Source organism: Falco peregrinus, chromosome 12 (assembly GCF_023634155.1).
Source record: "Falco peregrinus isolate bFalPer1 chromosome 12, bFalPer1.pri, whole genome shotgun sequence".
In the NCBI taxonomy this organism is placed as follows: Eukaryota; Metazoa; Chordata; class Aves; order Falconiformes; family Falconidae; genus Falco; species Falco peregrinus.
In genome coordinates, this window is record NC_073732.1 from 7,612,832 (window position 1) to 7,637,134 (window position 24,303).

Sequence of the window (24,303 nt, forward strand, 5' to 3'; positions counted from 1 at the left end):
GGGTAGGGGACAGACTGTATCATCCCTCAATGCCCCTTCAGACTCTGCTATCAGTTGTTCTAGTGCAGTTGGCCCAAACCCGGATCACCCTGCCGTAACCATGGGCATAGCTTTGCAGATTCTCTCTACTGACATAATACGAGACTAGCTAGCCCCAGCTATTTTTCACTCACGTTTTGTAGAAATACTTGCTTTTTTTACATAGCAGTTGATAGCTTCTCCAGAACAAAGATTACATCACCTCATTTACAGTCCGAATTGATCTATACATCTGCAGAAAACCCAACCTTAGTCCTGTGAACAAGTAGATAAGCCTGTTCTTCATTACTGCTTTTATAGTGCCTGTATTTGCAGTTGTAAAAGCTTATTCCTGGAAACAGTCATATTCTCTTCCGTGCTTTTGTTAGTGGTTGGGTAGATGACTTACGAGACAGATGACTTTAAACAAGAATCATCCATCTCTATGGTGGTGGCAACTTCTTGTACACCAGCATTTTTTTGAAGTGGGGCTTGGGTACAGTGAATAGTCTGTATATTCAGTACGGTTTACGCGCAATTACTGTGTCATTGTAAATGACCTAGCAAAGTAACTGTGAGTGCTTTGTCAATGACACCAGAGAAGAACTAGTCCAAAGTGAAAGAACAACCAACAACAACAACAAAAAAATCCAAACCTGAAATTCCTGTTCATAGATATAAGCACTAGTCATGTTGCTTTGTAGCTTTACTTCAGTGAGTTTACCATGCTTGTTTGTCAGGCATAGCCACAGTGCTCGGTTTATTCTAGCTTCTTGTCTAGTCCTTTATACATTTTAATGACCTAGTTTCCCATTTAAATACATTAGCTTATCGGAGGCTGCTGCTTATTTTGCATCTCCTTAGAGCTCAAGATCTACTGGCAGATTTACTGTAGGTTTCTAAGTTTCAAAGCTCCAGGATTAGTGTTGGTGTTTGAGCCTTGGAACTTGGTGTCTTCAGAATTCTGTTAGGGCTATAAGAATTTGAAGCATCACAGCACAATTTATTTCTATTATTCTTCTGTAAGTTCTTATCTGGTTTTCTCTCTTTGTCTCCTTTATTTTGGGACAGGTATGGTTTACATTTTATTAATTTGGCTTACCTTTTTCTGTCCAGATATATTGCTGCTGTATTAGTAGCAACAAGCACTTTCAAAGACAATGTAAACAGATAAATATAACATCATTTTTTTTCTGAAAAGTCAATCTCTCCGTAATGCACTATTTATTTACCAATTAATTGTCTTGGTAAGTATCAGAAAGGCCAAAATTACAACATAAACTAATCCTGCACCTTAGCAGTTGCATATGTGAAATTCTCTATGAAGCCTCACAATAATTCTACCCAGAGGAAATTTACTGTAGAATGGACAAAAGAATGAAAGAGTGGAAAAGAATAATCTCTCTTTGGGGTGAAAAGAGAGGCAGTTTGTGCTGCCATCTTAACAAAAAAGAACAAAACCTGTCTACTATGAAGAAACAGCCTGCTTAGACAGGCTTTTCTCTCAGTACACCAGTGTTATTTTCTTCACTATAAAAAATAACTTGAGTCTTCTTCATAGTGCTCATACTGCACAGACTAGAAGTGGTGTTTTTCAGGCTTTTAGGTAGCAACAGCAGCCTAAAGAAAATTTACCACTTCATCCCTATCCTAACCCCAGTTCTCACACACATCTTCAAGTTAAAGTTCAAGCTTGAGCTAGCCTGTCTGGCAGAAATAGGTTCTTTGACACTAAGGCTGCAAACACAGTAGGGATGAGTCATCTACCAATTACAACAGCTTATCAACTGCTAATCCAATTAGTCTGCTTGGCCTCACTGTTGCCTGGCTCTCCTAAATTCTCTCAGGCTCAAGGTAGGCAGTAATTCACATGCACTGATATAGCTAACACTTGCAGGAAAGACAAGCTCTAAAAATCCTCCTAGAGGAGGATGAGTAAATCACTAAATATCTCAGGAGTAATTTAGATGCTATGATCACTGGTGCAAGCAGTATGTAATCACATTTTATTGACAGCTCCTAAAGATCAGTCTTCCTTTGAAGCTGCCTGGAGTGAAACTGAATAGAGCGTAGCTAGAGGGCCTAATGACCTGATGTCACACCAAATGAGCTGCTTTGGGCTAAAAGGGAAGTGCTAAAAGCCCTTTAGCATAGTGCTGTGCCTGGGTCTGCATTCACTGCTGTGAATTTACACCATATCCTTAGAGCCAGCCCTTTGTAGGGAGCGTGGCACTTCGCTTACGCAGAGCCATGTTTCTTAGCACATCTAAGAGCTTCATGTGGTATGAGGTTTTTTGGAGGAGAAAGACAAAAGCTGTGTAAGCAATCTTGTAATGGTAAAGCTTGCAAATCATTTCTGTATAAATAGACATTGGACTTTAAACTTTTTTTTAAATTTGTGTTTGAGCACTTCAATAGTCTCATCAACTCATTTTTAAAAATGCTGTGCTTCCTTGGGCAGAGGTTTCGGAACCAATGTTTCATTCACAGTATGTTATCACAGCTTTATAAACACCTGAATACAATGCTGGTAAAACACTGACAAGAATCTTAAAGACAGGCTGCTACTGGTGCCACCCAGCAACCCACAAAGCAATTCTATTTATCACAATAAATGGTATCTCAACTAGACTTGGCTAAAATGGATATAAATACTTTTAAATGTGTTAAAACATCAAGTGAGTTATTAGATGTGTGGGTTTTGTATTGGTATCAATAATCATTTTCTATTCTCTTTCCTGCAGGAGGTGAAGTCACCAAGCCCAGATTTGCACAGTATTTCCATGGCAGCCTGGCCAGTCTTACTATCCGGCCAGGCAAAATTGAGAGTCAGAAAGTGATTTCCTGTTTGCAGGCCTGCAAGGAAGGTCTGGATATTAATTCTCTCGAGAGTCTTGGCCAAGGAATAAAGGTGAGCGATGAACTGACATCATCTTTGATAAAAATTTAGAGCTGATTTATGAAGTGGAGAGCCCAAGGTAGAGTACACACAGTACAAATGTACTCCCAGAAGCAATGTAATTTCCCATAAAGTCATGCAAAGGAAAAGCAGAACAGTAGAAAGGCTGTGACACTGCAAAGAAAAATGTTTCCATTATTGCAAAACTAGATGCTCAGAAAGTAAAGCACTGCTGGTATTTCAGAATCCTTAAGAATTGCCAGGTTGTGTTCTCATGCTTATTTTGGCAGTTTTACAGAAATAGAGATGATTCCAAAGAATTACTGAATTTTGATCTCAAGTAGCTTTAAAGCAATGGAAAGCATAAGTGCAGTATCTTTCATCTAGAGGTAATGCCAAAAGTTCCAGTGCAATACTATTGAAAAATTCAAAGTTTATTCCAAGAGGAAAACATTATGGGATGTGAAAATTGGACAATAAGAAACCCCACTAAATTAAAGAAATTAAATTTTACATTTGCATATAAATCATTATCCATCTTCTTTATGCATATGACTATCTTTACTGATATTGTAACACTTTTTCTAAGACTGAAGAACAGCAGACAGAGGGAAATCCAGTTTCAATTGGCATAGTGACCAGACTGCTTTGCATTCATTAAGACAAATTCTGTTCTTTTGGATACATGTGTAGGATCATGACTATAAATTCTATGATGCTTACATGAGATCTGTTGTCAGTTTCCCTTTACTGATACTGTTACTAGATAACTGGTGTTTGTCTGCCTAATGCGTAAGCACAACTGTTAAGCTGTTTCCCAGCACAGAAATTGCAATACCATCTTCCAGAGGAGCTGAGCTTCAAATTCAGGCTGGGAGATACTTTGGCTGCAGACTATGCACCCTGTGAAACTGCACAGGTGCTTCTTTAGCGTGTAGGTTTTCAGCGTGGTAGAGGATGGTGCTGCAACACTTACCTGGAGTATGCAGTGGAAATGCCATGTACTACATTTTATTAGCTAAATCTTCTCATTGTAAAGATAGAAAACTGACCTGAAATACACTCAAATGTCTGGCTAGGTGATAAGTTGCAGTGGTGTAGTATAACCAATATGTTTTCTGGAAACAAGGGTAAAAATGAAAATTAGAAGTGCAAAGGTAAGGAGGAATTTTGCTAGCTCTAGCTTTTACCTATGAGCAAAACACCCCAAAGAAATGTTTTTTCTTCATTCTGCCAAGGATATCGTTAAGAATTTCACATTGTTGCTTCTCCCAGCAAAATGACACACACAAGAGTAAAAGCTATTTTTAAAATACTATGCATACAAAGAGCAGGCAGGGTTTTCTGGAACGCAAGTGTATGTCTACCAGTAAGTTCTTTGCTGGGATTTTACATGAATTAGAGCAGTGTACACTTGGTCCATGGTACTTAAAAGCACAGTAATTCCACCCCTATTGTCACACTCTGAAACTTGACAATATTGAAGAAGTCTTGTTTCACAGCCTTGGAAAAATCCATTATACCACCCGCTGCTGCTCCAGTGTGGGTGATTGTCTTCCTTACTGTACTGGCAATTCAGTGGGGAAAATTAAGATGAGGGAATGTTTTCTGCCTTTTCTTTCTTTCACCAAACTTCAGAACATTTTCGTTTTCCGAAATACAGATGAGGCGTAAAGTATTTTTAAAGTTGCTGTTTTCATTTTTACTTCCTCAGCAAGCTCAACAGTCAGTGCAACAGCAGGAGGCAAAAATGAAAGGAGCAGTAGGAGAGAGGTTGTGGTAGAGTTCCCTACTGGGGCTGACAGAAAGAAGCTCAGGTGAAAGCGGAACAGTTGGCACCTGACTTTGAACAGGAGATTAACAAGGAGAAAAGGTTTCAGGTGTCAAAAATAAACATACCTGATCTCAGACAAGCATGCGTGACAGCTGCACAGATGAATAGGTTCTGTGTGGCTATTTACACGGCACTTCACAGATTCAGTGTTGGCAAACTGATGTTGGAAGGTGTTTCTGCTGGGTGCTTTGGACTCATGAAGCTTCATCCTTTAGTCACCTAAAAGAGCAATGCAGCTGTAATAGCGTCTGTCACAGTAGTGTTGGACTTTTTTTTGTCTTCAGCCTAATTTTCAGATATCTGTAACAGCTCTCAGAAACACTGTCTAAATCGTCACTATTTTTAGCTCTTTTTTTAATGAGAAAGACAAAAATGGCTCAGACTAAGGCTTTCTCCAGTCCCTTTGGCAGCATTCCAGCTGTTCTGGCAGCTGAGCTATTAACTGGCCAACTAGAGTCTCTGTTTGCTAATTTTATTCTCTACTACTGCTAGCTTACAGAAAGGAAAAAGAAGTGTATGCAGGCTATGACTCACGTTAGTCCTCCTCTTTCTCTGTTAAAAAATACCTTTTGGTGTGTTATGACCTTCCTGCACAAGCTTCAAACCCAGTCCTCCGTGTTCTGTTCAACAGAGGACCCTGTGCTTCATTTTGTTCTTCACAGCCTGTTTGCTCTTTTGCTTTTTAACCCTTCTCATTATAAAAAAAGTATAGACAACCATTGTCTGTATATAATAGAACATGTTTGTATAATCAGTGTCCAACTTTGGGAAGGGATTGCATGTGAGAGAAGGGTGCGTTTCTTTGTGGTTTGTGCTGACAACAGTAAGTACAAAATCAAGGGGGTTAATCTGGTTTTCTCTGCAATGCAGATGGTTTGCTGAACAAAATAACTGACAAAAAAGTGGAAACAGGATGAATTATGATGAAGATAAAATCAATCATTTGTTATGTGAATATAGTAGCAAAGTTCCATGGTCAGCAAGACTTACGTGTTCAATGCAATGGACTAGAGAAGGATCAGGGCTACAAGAATAGCCATTGACTTTGAAAGGTTTGTTGGCTCAGATGGGCAGCTGGCTTTGTACAAGTAGCAGCTCCATCTTAAATCATGACACCCTTATTGATCATGAGGCAGAGCAAGGCGAATCCCCTTTATTGTGTCTGATGTTAATGAAGACATAGGAGGCAAATGTTGTAATTGTTTTGTTCATTCATGTTGAAATATATCTCAGAAAGACAGCCCAGGGTAAAAAACAACCAGAAAGTCTGGTTTAAGCCAGTATTTTTATATGGAGGATGTGTTTAACCTAAAAAAATTACATAGTAACAGTAATGATGACTAAGTTAAGGTTTGTTAAGTCCACAGCTGCAGAAATAGTATCAGCAAAGTTGGTAAGGCTAGGCAAATCGGAATTAGTTTACTATAAAATTAATTATAACAGTAGCTATTCAGAATATGAAATAGGTGACTGATACAAGTATATGTTTTAGAAAACATCGTGTGGGTTTAGCAAAAAGAAACTGCTAAGAATTTTTTTTTTTTCTTAAATGATTAGAATTTAAATTTAGGTCTGTGCAACATTCCTTAAAAATATCTTATTTTTTACTCCGTACCTGCTACCTGAAATACTAACTATATGCATTTCCTCTAGTATCACTTCAACCCTTCCCAGTCAGTCCTTGTCATGGAAGGAGATGACATTGAGAATATAAATCAAGCTCTCCGAAAGGTCTCATACATCAACTCTAGACAGTTTCCTACTGCAGGTGTACGACGTCTCACAGTCTCATCTAAAGTCCAGTAAGTTATACTTCAGCTGAACTGATTAGATTAGGAATATCTTTAATGAATATTTTTTTCTTTGGGCATGTAAAAAGAAGAATTTTGGCTAAATTATACCACTAAATCATACTGTTATATAATTGAGCATAAAGGATGAATTTAATTTACTTTTATGCTGATTTACATTGTGGTTTTCTTTTGATGTTGTCCTTTTAAGAAACTTTTCTTGCTAATGTAATTTACTTGCTTTCTGTTTCTAGTTTGAAGTATACAGTCTGGACTGAACAGCACTTGGATTTATTGCATTCTTATTTTACTGTTAATTTTAAAAAGTTTTAGTTTCTTCTGGGATAGCTAAAGCCATGACTTTTTATAGTAGGCCTGTTACATCTAACAGATGCCATATCTGCAAGAACAGTATTTGTAGCTATGCTTGAAATAGTCTTTGACTGTATCCTTATATGGCTGCCACCACTGCAGTACTGGTGTTGGGTGTTAAACAGAAATCCGGGTCCTTCCATTTTCATGCAACGATAGAGAACCTGCAGAATAATGTTTACAGTTCTGCATAGTCAAAGAGCCGTCTGCCACTCCTGAGCTCCCCTAGGGTATGTTACACAGTGCAGCGAAAGCAGATCTTTAGAGTGAAAATAGCATCAGTTCTACAAACATTCGTCTACTGCACCTACCGTTCTTACTCAGTACTAGGCTTAGGCTAGTGCTGTGGGCTCACACGCTGTGTCGGGAGAGCAGCTTCCGATGTAGTTTCACTGGAAGCAGTCCAGTCTGCACACTCCCGGGCTGACCCAAGCCTTGTGCCAAGATGAGGTAAGGTAGAGTTTGTCAGGAAATTAATTTCCAAAGCACAGTGATGATTCAGATGAAAATGCTAATATAGGCCCCTTTTGTCCCCAGTAAATACTGGGAGGGGTGCCAGAATGACTTTGTGATGGCTCCAATTGAAATGGGTATTTAAACCCTGTTGTTCCCACATAACATAACTATATTATATTTGTTAAGTACCATTTTGAGAATTTAATGTCAGGTTTACAAAAGCCAGTTGTTACCATTTAATTAATTTTAGTTTTTTTAACCATTCACCACTTTGTTAAATGTCAATTAAACATCCAAATATTAATCTCATAGTGACCTTCCTAAAGACTGAGCTTGTCACAAATCTGTTTGCTAAGCCGTCCCTACATAATTTCAGTAGTTGTGAATGTGGGAGGGGGTGGCAGGAACACAGCTAATACTGTCACTGCTGGCCTACGTACATAGTGCTGCAGATGCATGTCCTTACGTGTGGCAGTGTCACAGTATGGAATAGACAATACAAAAGAAGAGACCCATCAGGTGGGCTTTGGGCAGTGCAAGTGTCATGCACCTCTGATGTGTAATGTGTTACATGCAGTTAATGAATAATATATTTTTCAGATGTTTTGGTGAAGATGTCTGCATTAGTATCCCAGATATAGATGCGTATGTAATGGTGTTTCAGGCCAATGAGCCCAAGATTACAATAAGTGGGATGGACCACTTTGCTAGACCAGCTGCACAGTTTGAAAGTGAAAGAGGTGTTGTTTTGTTACCCGACATCAGGATTGTCAGCACAGTCACTAAAAGGGAGCATCCGGTGGACTTAAAAGAACATGACAGAGGTTTGTGCATTTCTTTTAAATATTATTACTTACTCTGTAACATGACCTTTCACATTTTTTTGAAGGATAGTGCAAACAAGTTACACAAAGAAGTCGCTTCACCCAGGTTAATTTAGGCAATGCCAGACAGCAGTAATACTGTAGTGAAGACATTCAGTTAAACACATTGAAAAAACATGTTGAATAGTGGTAGATCAGTATGTGCTCCCAAAAAAGTGCCATTTCCATTTAGTGTCTTTCCTACCTCAGAATAATTCCTTTGCACTCTTTAAATATTCTGTTGAATAACGTATTTTCATTAGAATCTCTCTATTTGTAACAGTATTTTGTTAATTGTACTAATACTGTGGAAAGTAGCAATTGACTAATGGTTGGAGGTTTAGGCTGTTCTTATGTTTCCAGCTCTGCTACTGATTTGTGGGTGATACTTTAGAAAGTAATCTTGTGCCTCGGTTTCCCATATATATAATGTAAATGTAATAATTTGCAAAGATTCTTTTCAATTATGGTGACAGTTTAATGCTGAACAGTGTCTGTATCAGTATTTGACACTAGATGAATGTTCAGAAACATAAATACAGTTTAAAAGAATTTGCTATAAAGGAATCTTTCTTTTTGGATGTTTGCGTGCAAGTTAAATAAAAAGCCTAGTAACCTGGGGAATCATTCTAAACAATATTTGTTGGGCTAGAATAAGCAGCAACTAGATGCACATCTCTTGGAAAGATAAAATCACTAATGATGTGCATGTGTAGGGGCATGGACTCCCTGAAGCCATACTCTGTAATAATCCTGGTCATCACTTGCCTGAAACGGCATCTGTCCTCTGAAGGCTGGAAGGTGTATTATATCATAATATCAGCTGCATACAATTGCAGTATGAAAAAAAAAAAAATCTTGCATAGAAAAGAGTGATCATTATCCATGACACGATGCATGTGTGATACTCCATGTCCCTAGATGTTATGACATCTTCAAAACCACACAGTGAATTAGGAACTACTGCCATATAGTTTAGTTCATAAATTTAAACTATCCCATTTTTTCCCAATACAATTATTGACATAATTACTGTTGTAACATCTTATAGCCTAAAGAGCCAGAGTCTCTCCTTGAAAACAGCAGCAATCCTTACACTACTGTTTAATTCCTTGAAAGTCAGGCATCTCCTAATGTGCCATCTCTTATTTATTTCCACTAGGAGTGGTTAAATGGATAGATAGTAATTGGCTTTGGGAATAATTGTGTTTTGCACAAAGTTATTGAATTCTAAGTCTCAATTCCTTCATTACAAGCTTGAATCATCATTTCTGTCAGCCCAGATAATATCTAAGCAAAGACAGCTTAAATCTTGACCTATATCTACCAATAGCCATTTTTCCACTTCCTTGGAATTTACCATCATGTCTGTAGCAGAGATGCACGTGGCAAGGCTGAGAGGGCTGGTTTAGTCACTGTGTGTTGTCCAGTCACAGGACGGGTTAGGTCTGTCTCTCATCAAAAGCAGATCAGGCAGTTGCTACCAGCATGACTACGGCTCTGAGGCCTTATTTACCATGCAGAGGGCACCTGGAATGCCGACGTGTCGCTGCCGGCCCTGCCTCAGCAGAGAAATCAGTGGGATCCTGCCAACGGCTAAAATTGCTGCTGCTGCCTCCCCTGTTTGCCCAACACTGAGAGCCAGAGCAGCAAAGCTGACCAGGTCAGGCTTTTCCAGGCTCTGCAGGCGAGCTCTCGCTGGTCTCTCGTGGCTTCCCATGAAAGAGTCCAACTCATCGGTCTTAGCTGGTGAGCGAAGTGTTCAGATTTGCCTATCCTGCAAATCTGAGTTGGGTCTGCATGTTTTGGTAAATCAGAGCTATACCTAGAGTTTAGATACCCAAATTCACTGGACCAGGAGTTGGGAATCTAGGTCATGAGATTTTTCTCTTTGTGCCTGCCTTCCCCATACGCCCTCTAAAATGAAATTCAAAGAGTGAGCACTAAGTTGCAGGATCGGAGTCTCTGTGTCTATGGTACTCTCAGGGAGCTGGTTAAGCAGTCTTGCCAGACACTCTATGCTAAGTTGACCAGAGAATTAAAACATTAAATTAACGTGCTCTCTTTTCCCAGTGACAGAATTATTGGGTTTTTAAATGTACATATTGAAGGGTAGTCAGTTAACAACTCAGTTTCTCCCAGTCACACAACACAGGATCTTGCCATTTATGTAATACCAGGTTCTTCAGTAGATGGCCATGATCTTGGTAATGCAAATCCTTTATGGGCCATAGAGTAACTGAGACAATCGTCCAAGCATAGATATGTTTGACATGTATTTTTCCAGTCTGTTTTTTCTTGAGAAAAGAAAGAACGTGTGATACCAACCTGGTATCAATACAGCACTGAAAACCAGATTTTTTTATATGAATTTATTTCCAGGATAAAATTTAAATTCTCGACTTCCAGTACTGTTCTTGAATGCTTTTTATTACAAAGCAATATATTTTCTATCTATCTCACTAGGTATTTGTAGGTCTTCATCATCATAACAACTGAACAGGCAAGATTCTTCTCTTTTGATTTGCTTGAAGTATGCTGTATTTAATATCAGCAAAAAACAACTCAGCCATCTTTGCAAAAATTGAAAGCCCTGATGCAAAGCACATAAAATCACTGAGCTGTTCTACAGTCATTTATCTTAGTTCCTTTCTTCTTTTTTTCATGGTGTATGCCATGTGTTCACAGCCAATAAGCCAGTGGTATTAGAGGAAATGCTCCACACCTTGGATTTCTGTGATATTTTGGTCATTGGAGCAGAACTAGATCCTGAACAAGAGTGTTTAGAACTAGATCATGTGGAGCTTCAAGGAAAACATCTAGATGCCACAAATTCCACAGCAGGATATTCAATCTATGGTATGTTCATGGACTTTGCTTTCCTTTATTTCCTCCCACCAACAATTACATTATGGGAATGAAAGGACTAATTTGAAAGAAATTAGGCAGAAATCTGTGATGTACTAGTTTTAAAATATTCTAGGGGAGACTGAGTCTCAAAAGGCATAGTCACTTCTTATCTCTGGGTGTGCTGTGTTTATCCGTTAGAATACAGCACAGCTTTGTCCTGATCTCAGCAGCCCTCCTGCTGCTCCTCAAATAAGGAAAATAGGAACACTGCTTTTTATTTTTCTTTAAATGCGGGGGTTCTTGTGGACCATCACAGTGGAATGTGGGAATGAGGGGATTCCTCAGTGTTCCTGCACAGTGCTGGTAACTCACTGGCCGATTTTTGATTACTAAACAATTTATTCTAAATCTTTGCTGTTGTATTTGGTACTTTCCATTAAGGACCTACACTAATTTCCAAAAAATATTTTCACATAATGTAGCGTCAGCCAGAGGCTTGACAGAGAATAGGGAATATTTGATGCACTGCCATTTTCAGACCATTCTGCCAAATTTTCTATTTTCTGTGAACATGTGATTTCTCCTGTACTGCATGGAGCATTTGCTGCGTAACATGTCCTTGAGATTATTACTGCTCTACCACCATTTCAGGTGTGGACAGCATGTACAACTACGAACAGGTACTTCGGCAGATTCGATATCGTAACTGGTACACTTCTGCCACCTTTGACAGAAAGTTCAGAGTCAAGTGCTCAGAGCTCAATGGACGTTACACTAGCAATGAATTTAACTTGGAGGTAAGCAATCATTTAGTCAAGTTGTCTTTTCCAATGATGAGGCTAAGCACTAGCCTTACATTCAGCAACACTGAGTTTTCTTTAAAACATGTAAAATGATTGACACACTCTGGTAACTAACCAAATAGAGGAAAAATTCTAAGTTACATTTGAATAGGAAGTTGAGTTCTCCTGTGGGTATTTCTCAATGTGGGTGTCTCTATTCTGCTGTGTATATAATGAGATGACCCTTCTCTTGAACTTTGCTAACACAGAGAATTACTGCTGTTCAAACAGGGTGGGGGCTAAGGTTATCATCATTGTTTTTCCATGATGTAAAATCTCCTACGTGTCTTTATGAAGATTTATACACCAGCTAGAAAGTAAATCCTTACAGCCTCGTTATTTTCCTTAGATTAGTTATTTTTCACTTAGCCTGACATACTTTTCTTTCCTGCAGCAGTAACCTTTTCAGCTTTTCCAAGCACTAATCCCTTACAGTAAGTTTTATAATTTGTTCTTCATCAGATGGAGATCATTCCTGGTAATTTACATGGTTTCACATTTCTTTGAGGAGGAAAATCAGCATATGGGTAACAGCCACATTGGTTCCGCTCCCCAGCCATGGTCAGTTCCCCCAGGAGTGTTCAGACAGCTCTCTGGAGCTTATTCTGTGTGCTGGTACTGACTCCAGTGCAGCACGACCCAGTGACTGAGCATTACTGCTGATGCACCTCAGCAGGAATCATGGGCCTCTTCTGAAGAACCAACTTATCCAGCCTAGAACCTAGGTACCAAATAACTACAGGAAAGGGAAGGAGCTTGTTAGCAATAGGCTCAAACCTTAATAATTGGCTCTGAAAATTTTTACATGTCTACATCGTATTGAAAATCCTTTTCACCTTAGCATTCTGCAGTCCTGGTGATGACTTCAGAGTTTTTGCTTATAACTATTGGTAGGACAGAGAACTGATACGATATTCCTCAAAAAAAGTCACTCTGAAAGGAGGGACACAGGAAAAACTGAAATTTATTTTAATTCTGTCTTCCTGTTTTAGTATAAACTCAATGAGTTTGATACATGCTCTGTCAGTGTTCAGAGTGACAAATCTTTTACTGACTTTCAGGGAACACCTAAAAGTTGATTGGTATAGAGAAAAAAAAGTCACTACTTATCCAGACAAGTAAATCAAAAAAACTGTTTTCTGTTCCACTTCATAGTTTACAGCTAGAAATGTTAAAATGCATTTTTAGTGCTAGAAATGAGAAATATATTAACCTATGTATTTTTCACTGGCATAAAAATTTGGCCTTTAAGATCTATATAATAATGTTCCTATCTGCTGATGAACTTCGTAGTTCAACATAATGTATGGAGCCAACAGGTTTGGAATATCGAGTGTTCTTTACTATCTGAGCTCTTATTTTTCTCTTGTGCCAGGTTAATATTCTACACAGCTCCAACTCCAACTTCATGGACCATGTAAATCATATAATAGTACAACCACAATTTCTCCAGTCTGTCCAGCACCCAGAGGGAAGCATAAGTGCTGTTCACAACTCAGGTATGTGACAACTTTACCGAGACTAATCATAATGATTCTGGTATGTCAGTATTGCCCTTGTGACTCAGCCTGGTCAACAAATAGAGCACTGAAGTTCACAGTTCCAGCTTCTGAAACCTTGCAGAGATCATGCACAGATAGGAAAGAAGGTGACATTGAAATCTCTTCTTTCTCTCCAAAGAGATACTTTAAAGGAGTCCTCTTTAAAGGTTATGATCCACATAGTTAAGAAAATGTCTTGTTTCTAGTACTGAAAGGTGTGAAGTATAATATTTATGCTCATTTTGTCTTTGTATGTCTGTATTTCCATGGTATATTGATTTCTGCCCACCCATTTCTAAGCAAAAGGAAGAAATGTTTGTATTAGTTTTAAAATTTCTTAGCTGCTTTCCAAGCCTCAGTCTGGAGCTCTCTGGAGAGAAGATAGGTCCACCTAACCATAGGCGAGGGTGTTAGTATATATTAAACAGAGAATTTAAATTGCAATTTTTGACTATATGAATTAAAATATATATCCAAATCTGAAGCCTTTTCAATGAAGTTAAACCCAGAGCAAAGAATCTGTTTAAATGCTGGTTTCTGAAATCCTTTTAGCTGAATGATACATATGAAAAGAAGCAAAACTGATGAAAAGTGTAGGTAATTATAAGTAGTTATATACAGTTATGCTTACTGTATTTTTCTGTACACTTGTACAGACCATTTTTACTAATATTATACTGAATTTATGCATAATGAACTATTGCAAGCTGGTTCTTTCTTCGTTACTTTAATATTGTTTTGATTTCAGAGTTCCATTCTTACAGACAGGGCAAGGTGATAAAATGGGCTACAGAAGTACTGTAGCTCCTGGAATTGCTGTATCTAGGTAACAAAGGTACATGGAATGGCAGCACTTCGCCTCTGACCTAATTATGGAGCTGGGAGTGTAAGATTTCTTCCTGTGACTAGCTGCAGACGGAGGCTTCTCAGAGTGCAACAGAACAGTGAGGAAAAATGTCTTGAATCCTCGAGAGCCTCCCAGGAAGATTGTAACACAAGCAAATAGAGCTGCAATGTGTTATTTTATTTCTTGGAGATTGAGATTTAAATCACAGTACTAGTGTTTGAAAACTTTAGAAATACAAGCTTTGGGACATACTTTATCTCACTAGTGAGTTTAATACCTCAGCTGTAATCAGAAGGGGACAACATGCAAGACAACTGAACCTTATTGCAAAAACACTTGTTCTGAAACTAATTGATTCTGCACTGATTGACTACTTGTCGTCTGTAATAAATTGGCTTCAAGAACAATTGGGAGGCATAGTCACTTTTTGGTTATGATTTATAATATTCATTATAAGATACTGTAAACACCATTTGTGTATGCTCTGCCTTAGTCGGTGGGCGCTTGGAAACACTTTCTGTAGTCCCAGGCACAGGGCAGATGGCTGATTCTCAATCCAAAGGAAGAGGTGCTGAGAGGAAAAACTAGATGATGTATTTAGTGTTTTGTAGGGAATATCTTCCACAAACATAAGCCCATTCCCTTTTCCACCTTTTGTTCCAGTTGTTCCAAGTGTGGCTACTGTCGTTATCATAATCTGTGTGAGCATACTTGTTTTCATCATAACCTTGGGGGTCTATCGAATTCGGACAGCTCATCAGCACAGCTCTGCAGACAGCGAAGGAAGTAAAGAAAACGAAATGGATTGGGATGATTCTGCTCTGACTATTACCGTCAACCCCATGGAGGTACATACCTGAAGCATAGTTTTATGTCGTGATACTACTAGGAGTTAGTGTCTGGGCTGGTAGCTTGCTCAGCAGTGAGTTTTAAGCCCCTTTCAGAGTAAACTTGTTTAGGTTTCACAGAACAGTTGAATGTACGTACATTCAGGACTCCATCTCAGTTTTCAGCTCCTTACACCATGATAATACATAATTGAGTACTTAATATTTGTTGTCATATATAATTACTAAATAAGATAGTGAAGAAATTATTTGGTATAGCACTGTATTTGGATCCTAGGTACCCAAGATGATACGAGTTACTTTGGTTTTAACTTTTTAATGTAAGCACTAATACGCTAAAATTAGGGGAAATGATCAGCAGTTTAAAGAAACTGGCATTGAAAGGTTAAATTCTGGCAGCTGGACTAACAAAGCTATTGCTTATTGACATTCCATTCTTGTTACAGTATTTTTTAAATATTTGCTGCTGAATTATGTCGTATTTGATGCTTAACAGTTACATGACGGAAAGCAGATTTTCCCAGCATGTTAGCTTTTCTAAATGTGGAATAAATGCTCACATTCTCACAGCCACTGTCTAGCAAGGCGGCACTTTTCTTCTACTGGCTCTCTTTCATTTCTTTAAATGTACTGTAGAAATATGAAAAGCCTCACCAGACAGAAGAGGAGAGCGAGGAAGAAGACATAGAAGACGAAGAGGAAGACACAACCAGTGCTGAATCAGATGAAAGTGAAGAGGAGGAGGAGGAAGAAGAGGAGGAGGAAGAAGTCGTTGTCCAGAATGGAAACAAACAGAATGCCACCAGGCAAGAGCAGTTGGAATGGGATGATTCAACACTCCCATACTAACAGCCCTCCAGCCACATTGCTCTTTTGTAACAACCAATACAATGCTTTTTCAGAGTCTATGTATTTATTGACAGGATTTGAACCTCTGCTTGCCTGTAACTGTTTTGCCTAAAATGATCTTGTTGCAGTAATCGGTAATGATAGAACTGACCTTTTTCTTACAAATCCTGGAGAAAACATGGTACAAACATACTGGCATCACCAGTAATAAAGTAGGGTAGAACTTGATTGGTTAGCAAGCGTAGTTCTCTATTTCCTGTCTCTAGACCGCAGATATGTGACAAAAGTCCTGTCACTCAATCCATAGAGGTTTTTGCCTTTGCTATTTTTTCATACAGGAGAGATTTCAGCTTATTATGAAGAATTACCTGTGGGTCCAAATAACAGTTGCCGTTTGACTGACTTACGCTCTTACAGGTGTAAAACATAATCCACCTTCAAAGCGGGGCAGAGTTTTAGTGCTACAGGTGACAGAGACTGAATTCCATTTGTCAGCTTGTCCTGCCTTCTCGGATGTTAACCGTCTTCTTCAAGGGAATATCTAGGACTTGACACAATGCATGTGTGCCTGTGTAGAAGTGGACAGTGTGTTTTTCAGGCGTGCTGTCAGAACCTTCAAGGCAGGGATTTTATCTAACCTACCCATAGAAATTTAAGAGATTTTAAAGAACCCAGCAGCAATGGGCTGCTGAAGGTTACTAAAAAAAAATAAAAAAAAATCATTGTGTCCACAGATAGAGTAACACAATCTTATGCAAACTGTAAATTCTAATGAGATTGATTTACAGAAAACCTTTAGAGCTGCTCATTAGTTATGGATTGAGGAATTTGCAGCAACTTGAAGCTGTAAACCATCTGTCTTGTAAAATCATTAGCTTACTGCAGTATCTTACTGGAGTAGTGGGAAAAAAATGACCCCATTACTCCATAGCTATGTATGGTTGAAACTTAAGCAGTGATTCTACATGAGGAAAATGCTCCCTTTTGCTGAACACCAGCTGGAATTCCTCTCTGACTGTATTCTATAAAACATTATGCCCTATTTCTTCTATACCCTTATCCACCTATGAGTGGCACAAGAGAAAGTGACAACATACACAACTGTCAGCTCTTTTGTGCTCATGATTCTCCCTTACTACTTCTTCCTGAAGCCATTAATGTTGAGAAAAGGTTTTATAAAGAACAAGAACAAATAAAACCTACCTGGAACCAAAAGAAGTGAAAACAAAACCTAAACTCTTAAAAGGTTGAGAGAGTATTTTAGTTTGTTATGGTAACACAGCATATTTTTCTTAAACACAGTATAAAAATGAAAAAAGGAAAAAAAAAATCAAAAAGCAAAGCTACATACAATGTGTAGATAAGTCTGTGTGGTGTGGTTTTTGTCCCCTTTCCTTAATTATCTTTGCATCTTCAAATGCTCTGCATACCAAATGATGCAGCACTTGCTAGGATAACTGTTCTAATGCATAAAAACAAAATGGCATGGAAGTGAATGCTGCCTAGTGGTTTGTCTGGTGGTTTGTTGTTTTTTTCCTAAGTACATCCTTTTCTTTACAATTCCATCATTGACTTTTGCTTTTGTAATTTGCTGTTCAAAATGAGCTGCTTCCTCTGCTCTCTCCCAGAGAAACAAGCAGTCTTGCCAGGAGAGGACCTTGCTGAGTACCCATGAATGGTAGTTGATATTGCAGAGTAACTTGAGCGATCTCGAGGGTATCCACCTCCCTCAATACTATATTATTAGCAGCTCTGGAATGTAGAGAGTGTATTGTGGGTCTGCGGGTTCTTTTAATTGCAGTTTCTGCATTTGATAGTTGCAGGGACAGATTGACAGCAACTAGACTTTAGAGTTTAATAACTAGAAAGTAAATGAAAAGAACTCTTAGTAATTAGTTTTAAAATTAGAGACCCTCATGCTCTTTTTATTGTGCCAACAATCACGTTGGCTTATGATTGTTTAGGCTGGCAACATAGAGGTTTTCTTATGTGAGCAGTCCTGTTTTATTTTTATTCTCGTCTCTCACATATATTAAACTTACAAGAATATTTGCAGAATTAAGCCCACATAAATACAGTCTATCTGCAGGAATAAAGATTGTAAAATTGGCCAAATTTTCTGTTAAATAAAATAATTAGTTTTAAAATATCTGAATCTCTTGAACAGAAATTCTATGCTTGATCATTTTCCAATATTTAACTCATTTCCTAGTGCTGATTTTTGTTAGTGACATGAAACGTGCTGATAACAAACATTATACAGAGCCTATTAGCAAAGCTTTCTGCTCAGGAAAAACAGGTAATTAAAAGGAGATATTTAAAAGTCAATTTCAGAACTGGACTTAATAATAATAATCTGGAATAACAAAAACTTAATTTATCATCACAGAAAACATTAGGGCAACTTGAAAACAGCAATTTACAACCTTATTGACGGCCTTTAATTCTTTTATATGTTCATGTCTTCATCAGTGTGTTTCTCCATAGATTTTTATCTTTTTGTTACTGGAAGCAAATCTTTTCAGGTCATGCTGGTATATTACACAAGAGGCAAACAAAGTATTTTCTCTACTGTAAATAAACCTACATTTTTAAACCTAAGTAATACAGGCACGTGTGTTATCACTAAAATTTGGATTGCAACACGATATTCAGCAAATTAAAATGTATCGCTGTACTTATTTTAGATTTACTTATTGGAGTGCATTATGCAGCATTTTTCATTCAAATAAACAGAAAAGTCCTTTTCACAAAATGTTAGTGAGAATGAGATACTTCTTCACAAAATGAACTTTAGAATATTTGTATAGCAGTTGATAGCATTGGCATCATTGAGCAAAAGCCTACTAGTAGAATAACAGAGAAATCCCACTTTTTCAAAAAAAAATAAAATATTTTCTCCCCTTCAGGAATTATTTTTTGCTGTAAACTACTTGCTTGCTTAAAACCAAACCAGAACATATATGTGCATACATACACAGACATGCTTTTTTTTTCCCCCTAATCAAAAGCCAGAAACGTCCTCTCTGAATAAAGCGTTTAGAGTCATAGAACCATAGAATTGTTTAGGTTGAAAAAGACCTGGAAAAGTTTCCCAGATCCTCCTTCAGGCCCTTCTTGTAGATGGGTGTCACATTTGCCAACTTCCAGTCAACAGGGACCTCCCTGCTTAGCCAGGGCTGCTGATAAAGAGTTTGGTGAGCACTTCTGCCAGCACCCTTGGTACCCTCGGGTGGATCCTGTCCAGCCCCGTAGACCTGTGTGTGTCTAAGTGGTGCAGCAGGTCGCTGACCATGTCCCCTGGATTATGGGAGCTTCATTCTGCTCCCCGTCCCTGTCTTCCAGCTCAGTGGGCTGGGTGCCTGGTCTGACTATTAAAGACTGAGGTAAAGAAAACATTAAGTACCTCAGCCTTTGTCCCACATCCAGTAAAGGATGGAGATTCTCCTTACCCCTCCTTTTGCTGCTAATGTATTTATGGAAACATTTTTAATTGTCTTTTACAGCAGTAGCCAGACTAAGTTCTAGTTGGGTTGTGGCCCTCCTAATTTTCTGCCATGACATTCTTACAGTCCTCCTGAGCTTCCGGCCCCCTCTTCCAAAGATCATAAACTCTCCTTTTTTTTTCCTGAGTTTCAGCCAAAGCTCTCTGTTCAGCCAGGCTAGTTGTCTTCCCACCAGCTCATCTTTTGGCACATGGGGACAGCCTGTTCCTGTGACTTTAAGATTTGCTTCTTGAAGAATGCCCAGCCTTCCTGAGCTCCTGTGCCCTTCAGGGCTGCCTACCAAGGGACTCTGTCAGCCAGGCTTCTAAACAGGCCAAAGTCTGCCCTCGAAAAGCCCAGGGTGGCAGTTCTGCTGACCCCCAACTTCTCTGAGAATCAAAAACTATCATGTCATGATTGCTGTGCCCAAGACGGCCTCCAACCATCGCATCACCCACAAAGCCCTTCTCTGTTCACAAACAACAGGACCCACGGGGCGCCTTCCCAAGTCACTCACTCACCGGCTGTGCCATGAAGTGATCTTCCACAGCCTTCAGAAAGTTCATCCTGCAACTCTGAAATGGCAGCTGCAGTCTTTGGCTCTTCGAGATGTTTATCATTAGCCCAGATGCAAGGTTGAGCTATGAAAACACACAGAGGTGGCTTTTTTACAGTAGCAATAAACAAGTGCATCCAAAAAATCCCCATCTCTGAAGACATACCCATAACACATGACATCAGGAATCTGTAATGCCAGAGGTCTAAAATGACATCACATCAATAAATACCTTTGGATTTTTTAAGTTGTAGTGTAAGGCTGGGAGAAGCTGCAAAACCTACAAATGTAAATTCAAGATGGCGATACACTGTTATCTGAATTAATATAACCACATAAGTTGCTTTTTGTCATCAATAGCGCACATTTCTTTTTCACTTCTACCCCCTCCACAGGTATTTTATCTTTGCAAGTAAACCTTAAAATCCACAGTTGTTAAGATTAATCTCAATATTTACTGCACTGGCTGGCAGCAGTTTTAATTAGAAATAAATATGTAGTGTTCATGATATCTTTAATAATAACTAAAATATGTTATTTTTTTCATTCAAACAGGCAATAGTATCCTGCAGTGGTGGCTTGACTACTTTTTAAGTGGCGATCTTCCTTGCCAGGGACTAATGAGAAGGTGCAGTTTATTTCCCTTTCTGGTATGTTGCAGTGCTAGGCTTGCAGCGAGCACATACCATTCTCACTTCATTCAGGAAGAAAATAAGACTCAGGGCCAGAGGGTTATAAAGTTCCTCTAGTGGGATGAAATCCACTGTCCCCATTGCAGGAGCTGTGCTGGCCTGACCCTAATCTGAAAATAATGCCGTGGGACGTTAGTAGCCCCAGGTTAAGCACTGAGGATCAAAGGAGTAATTCAGTAGCTGCCCTTACTTTATTTTGGCAACCCCTTTTGAGCCCTGCACTTAATTTGTGTCTCAGCTGTCTCTCCCTCAGCTGTAACCTGTGAGGCAGCTCTAATGCTTTTACCTGGTGAGGATCCCGGCACGTTGGGACACAGCACTTCCTCTTCTGGAAGTTTTGGTGCCCGCACATGCACATCACCACCACCGTCCATGCTTAGCAGAAGATAAGAATGAAAGACCTTTCTGAGGTGACAGCAGGTAAAGGTCTGGCGGGCTGGACCCATGGAGCTGCTCCTGGTATCCTGGAATATATATTGTAATACCAAAATCAAGGGTGTTTGCAAAAGCATATAGATACTTAGAGAGGAAGAGGAAATTAAACTGTGAGGACATCTCCAGGGCTTCAAAAAAGTCTTCTCTTCCCTTAATTCACACATGCTGACTAGATTAAGTATCTCAACAACAGTATATCCTGATCAGTTTTTCTATGCTTATGGAAAATGGCAATAAAACCTCATAGCAAAATACAATTTCCATATAAACAATTTTCAGGAATCTAGCAGTAGGCAAAGGAGCCAAGCACTCACCATCTTGGTGTCTGACATCATGACAAATGTCCTAAATTTTTTTTCTTTTTTTTTTCAAATTTGCTTCACTTTTGTGGAGTATAGCTGTTTTCTGAATGTATGCTGTATACTGTTTCTGCACTACTCTTAAAAAGCACCACTATGTTAACAGCAAGAGAACAGCTTGCTTGGCAGAATAATAAAGGTGTCATAGCTTGTAAAAAGGTGTTTAAAATATATTTACAAATCTGTTTCTTGATGAAATCCTGGTGTTGAAAAAAAATAATTTAATGAAATAAAATTTTGGACAAACATTGACAGTTGGCAGACTGAGAAATAACAGCGATATGAGCAGAATTTTGAAAATATATACACAAACTGATACATTGTACTGCATATACACAATAGCTTGTATAAATACAAATTTTAAGTAATATTGTATGTATGAGTGTATATATACATTTAAAAATATGTGTTATCTAGATTGGAAATCCACCTCTTGTTTTATCCAGTATTTTCTATGAAGCTGCATAGATTCAGGCAGCTCAGCTAGAGTTGCTCTGAGATTGTCTGAAAATGCTGGAATCAAAGTATATCGCATCTGTGCCCTTAAAATGGGCCAATCTATGGCTTTTTAGTATCCCAGTCAGATGCTAGTCAGCTTGCTGTCTCACTGGTAATTGCAGACAAGTGGCCAATGAGCTCTGGTTCTGCCCTGATAAAATTACTGAACAAAAGAAGGTGAAATATTTGGGGGAACCTAGATAGGCAGTAGCCTCATCTTGATGTTTCACTTACTTTTGGCTGTAAACCTTGGGATTAATGCACCTCTGGATGATCCCTGTAGCTGCTGACCGTTACTTAATATCTGCTGAAGGCAATTCTGATACACCAGTTGGGCAAATCTAAGGAAGAGATAGAAATAAATAATAATTAAAAAAGACTGTCATAGATGGCAAAAGTAAAAGCACCTTCAAAATTACTAAAAATATTACTGTTAATTGTACATAATGCCGTGCTTCACAAATATGATTTTCCTTATGTTTCAGCCAGAATCACCAACCATATAATAGCATTAGGTTCTGTCTCCTCAGACTAAGCTGAGAAAGATGACAAGCTGCTTTGTTCGTGCCACATCCGCATTGCTCACAGTTTGCAATCCTCATAGTGTAAAAGTGCCACTCCAAAGAGCCATAATGGCAGCCACTCTTGTCCCTCAAATACTTAGGTGTTGCCAAAAAATCAACACTCCCACGGTCACGTCTAACCCATGGAACACTTTGCAATATAATACAAATACTTTCTACAACACCCAGAAGCAAACAGTGATCTGTACAAATCTTTGTACATTTGGGTCAAATGTTTGGGGTTTTGGTTTTTGTTTGTTTTGGTTTTGTTTTTGGTTTTGGGTTTTTTTTAAATAAAATCATAGTAAGCAGTGTGGGGAGTATTTTAAGCTGAAACATATCAAGCCCCCTAATGCTGCATGGTTCAGACTTCCAGCAAAGGAGATCACAGTCTCAGATGAACCAATAAAACAAAGTGTATCCAGTGATCAGACTGTTTACTTGAGCATTAACATGTTTTGTTGGTTGGGGTGGTTTTTGGTTACTCTCTTGGAATCCAGATTCTTTTTTATTAGCATGGAGAATAAAGACAGCTTTGAATGATGACTGCTCAAGCTAGAGTAGACTAACACATACTCCATTAACATGCACAATCTCAAGAAATATTTCTGCTAAATCTATCAGGAAAATTACTCCATTGATATTTCAGAAGGTAATTATACTTCATTACCTTTGTACAAGTAACAAGGTACAAGCCTGGTATGGGGTTTTTGTTTGTTGGTTCTTTTTTTCTTTAAGAAGACACAATCATAAAATAAAAATTGACAAAACTCAAACTGAGCAAAAATGAAAGGGAAGCAAGGGCTTTCATTTCATTTGCCTAACAAAGCATTTTAAAACAATAAAAAATTCTAACCCACATTATTGAAGCTTAACTCAAGAAAATGAACCCATAAGGTTTTGTATGTTCACCACTTCATTCCTGGTGATGAAGAGGCAGTTACCAGGTGGGCTACCCTTTTCCCCAGAGGCGTTTTGCTGCCTTTTGAGTAGGTATTGACAGTGCTTCACGAATTACATTTTTCTATTTGTAAATAGGAATAAAGATAAATGACATCCTTCACAAAGTACTGTGAGCCCTGTTGATGAAAAGCACTGTCAAAGAGCTTGGTGGTGTTGCGATTCAATAATTGTGTTGCAGCTGCACTTACAGCTCTCCGTTGTGGAGCACCCTATACATACACAAAATCAATGACAGGATGGTTACAGTCAAGAACTTTGGGTTCTTTTTTCATTAGTTACTGCCTATGTAGAAACACTCACCATAGTTTGAAACATTACAAACATTTAAAACAAAGTTTAGAAAAAGTTCTCATTCCTATTCGCAAGTCGTGGAAATTGTGCATTCAGCAGCTCTTGAAGCTACAGGGCTGTGTCTTGTCGGTATTTATGTCTGTACTGAGAACAAAGCAGAATTTTTTTCCCCAGTTAAGTACATTGCCTAATAAAAGGGTGCAGCTTTCACTAGGCAAGGAAGAATAAAAAAAAAACCCTGCCAAATGCAAAGAGAAGCTGTCCTCAAATGGGGGACAAAGCTATCCTCATAATTTAGAAACTCAGAAAATTTAATGGGAGTAAAAGACGTTTCTGCTGGCCTACCTATTCTTCTTTATAAATCTGAATACAAATTTGGGTTTTCAGAGGCATTTAACTTCCTAACCGGATAAAAGTTCTTTCAGATTCCTTTAAGCATATTATCCTATAAC

The 24,303-nt window shown here is 38.6% G+C and overlaps 1 protein-coding gene across 1 annotated transcript in view; it reads left to right on the forward strand.

Annotated features, from left to right (window-relative positions):
- CLSTN2 (calsyntenin 2) overlaps positions 1-18,385 on the forward strand; it is a 385,424-nt gene extending 367,039 nt beyond the window's left edge. The window contains exons 10-17 of the mRNA XM_055817555.1: positions 2,763-2,929; positions 6,405-6,553; positions 7,970-8,193; positions 10,921-11,091; positions 11,734-11,879; positions 13,300-13,423; positions 14,976-15,160; positions 15,797-18,385. Of these exons, the coding sequence (XP_055673530.1) occupies positions 2,763-2,929; positions 6,405-6,553; positions 7,970-8,193; positions 10,921-11,091; positions 11,734-11,879; positions 13,300-13,423; positions 14,976-15,160; positions 15,797-16,009 (1,379 nt within the window). The 3' untranslated portion in view covers positions 16,010-18,385. The remainder of the gene's footprint in view (positions 1-2,762; positions 2,930-6,404; positions 6,554-7,969; positions 8,194-10,920; positions 11,092-11,733; positions 11,880-13,299; positions 13,424-14,975; positions 15,161-15,796) is intronic.
- Positions 18,386-24,303: the final 5,918 nt, after the last annotated feature.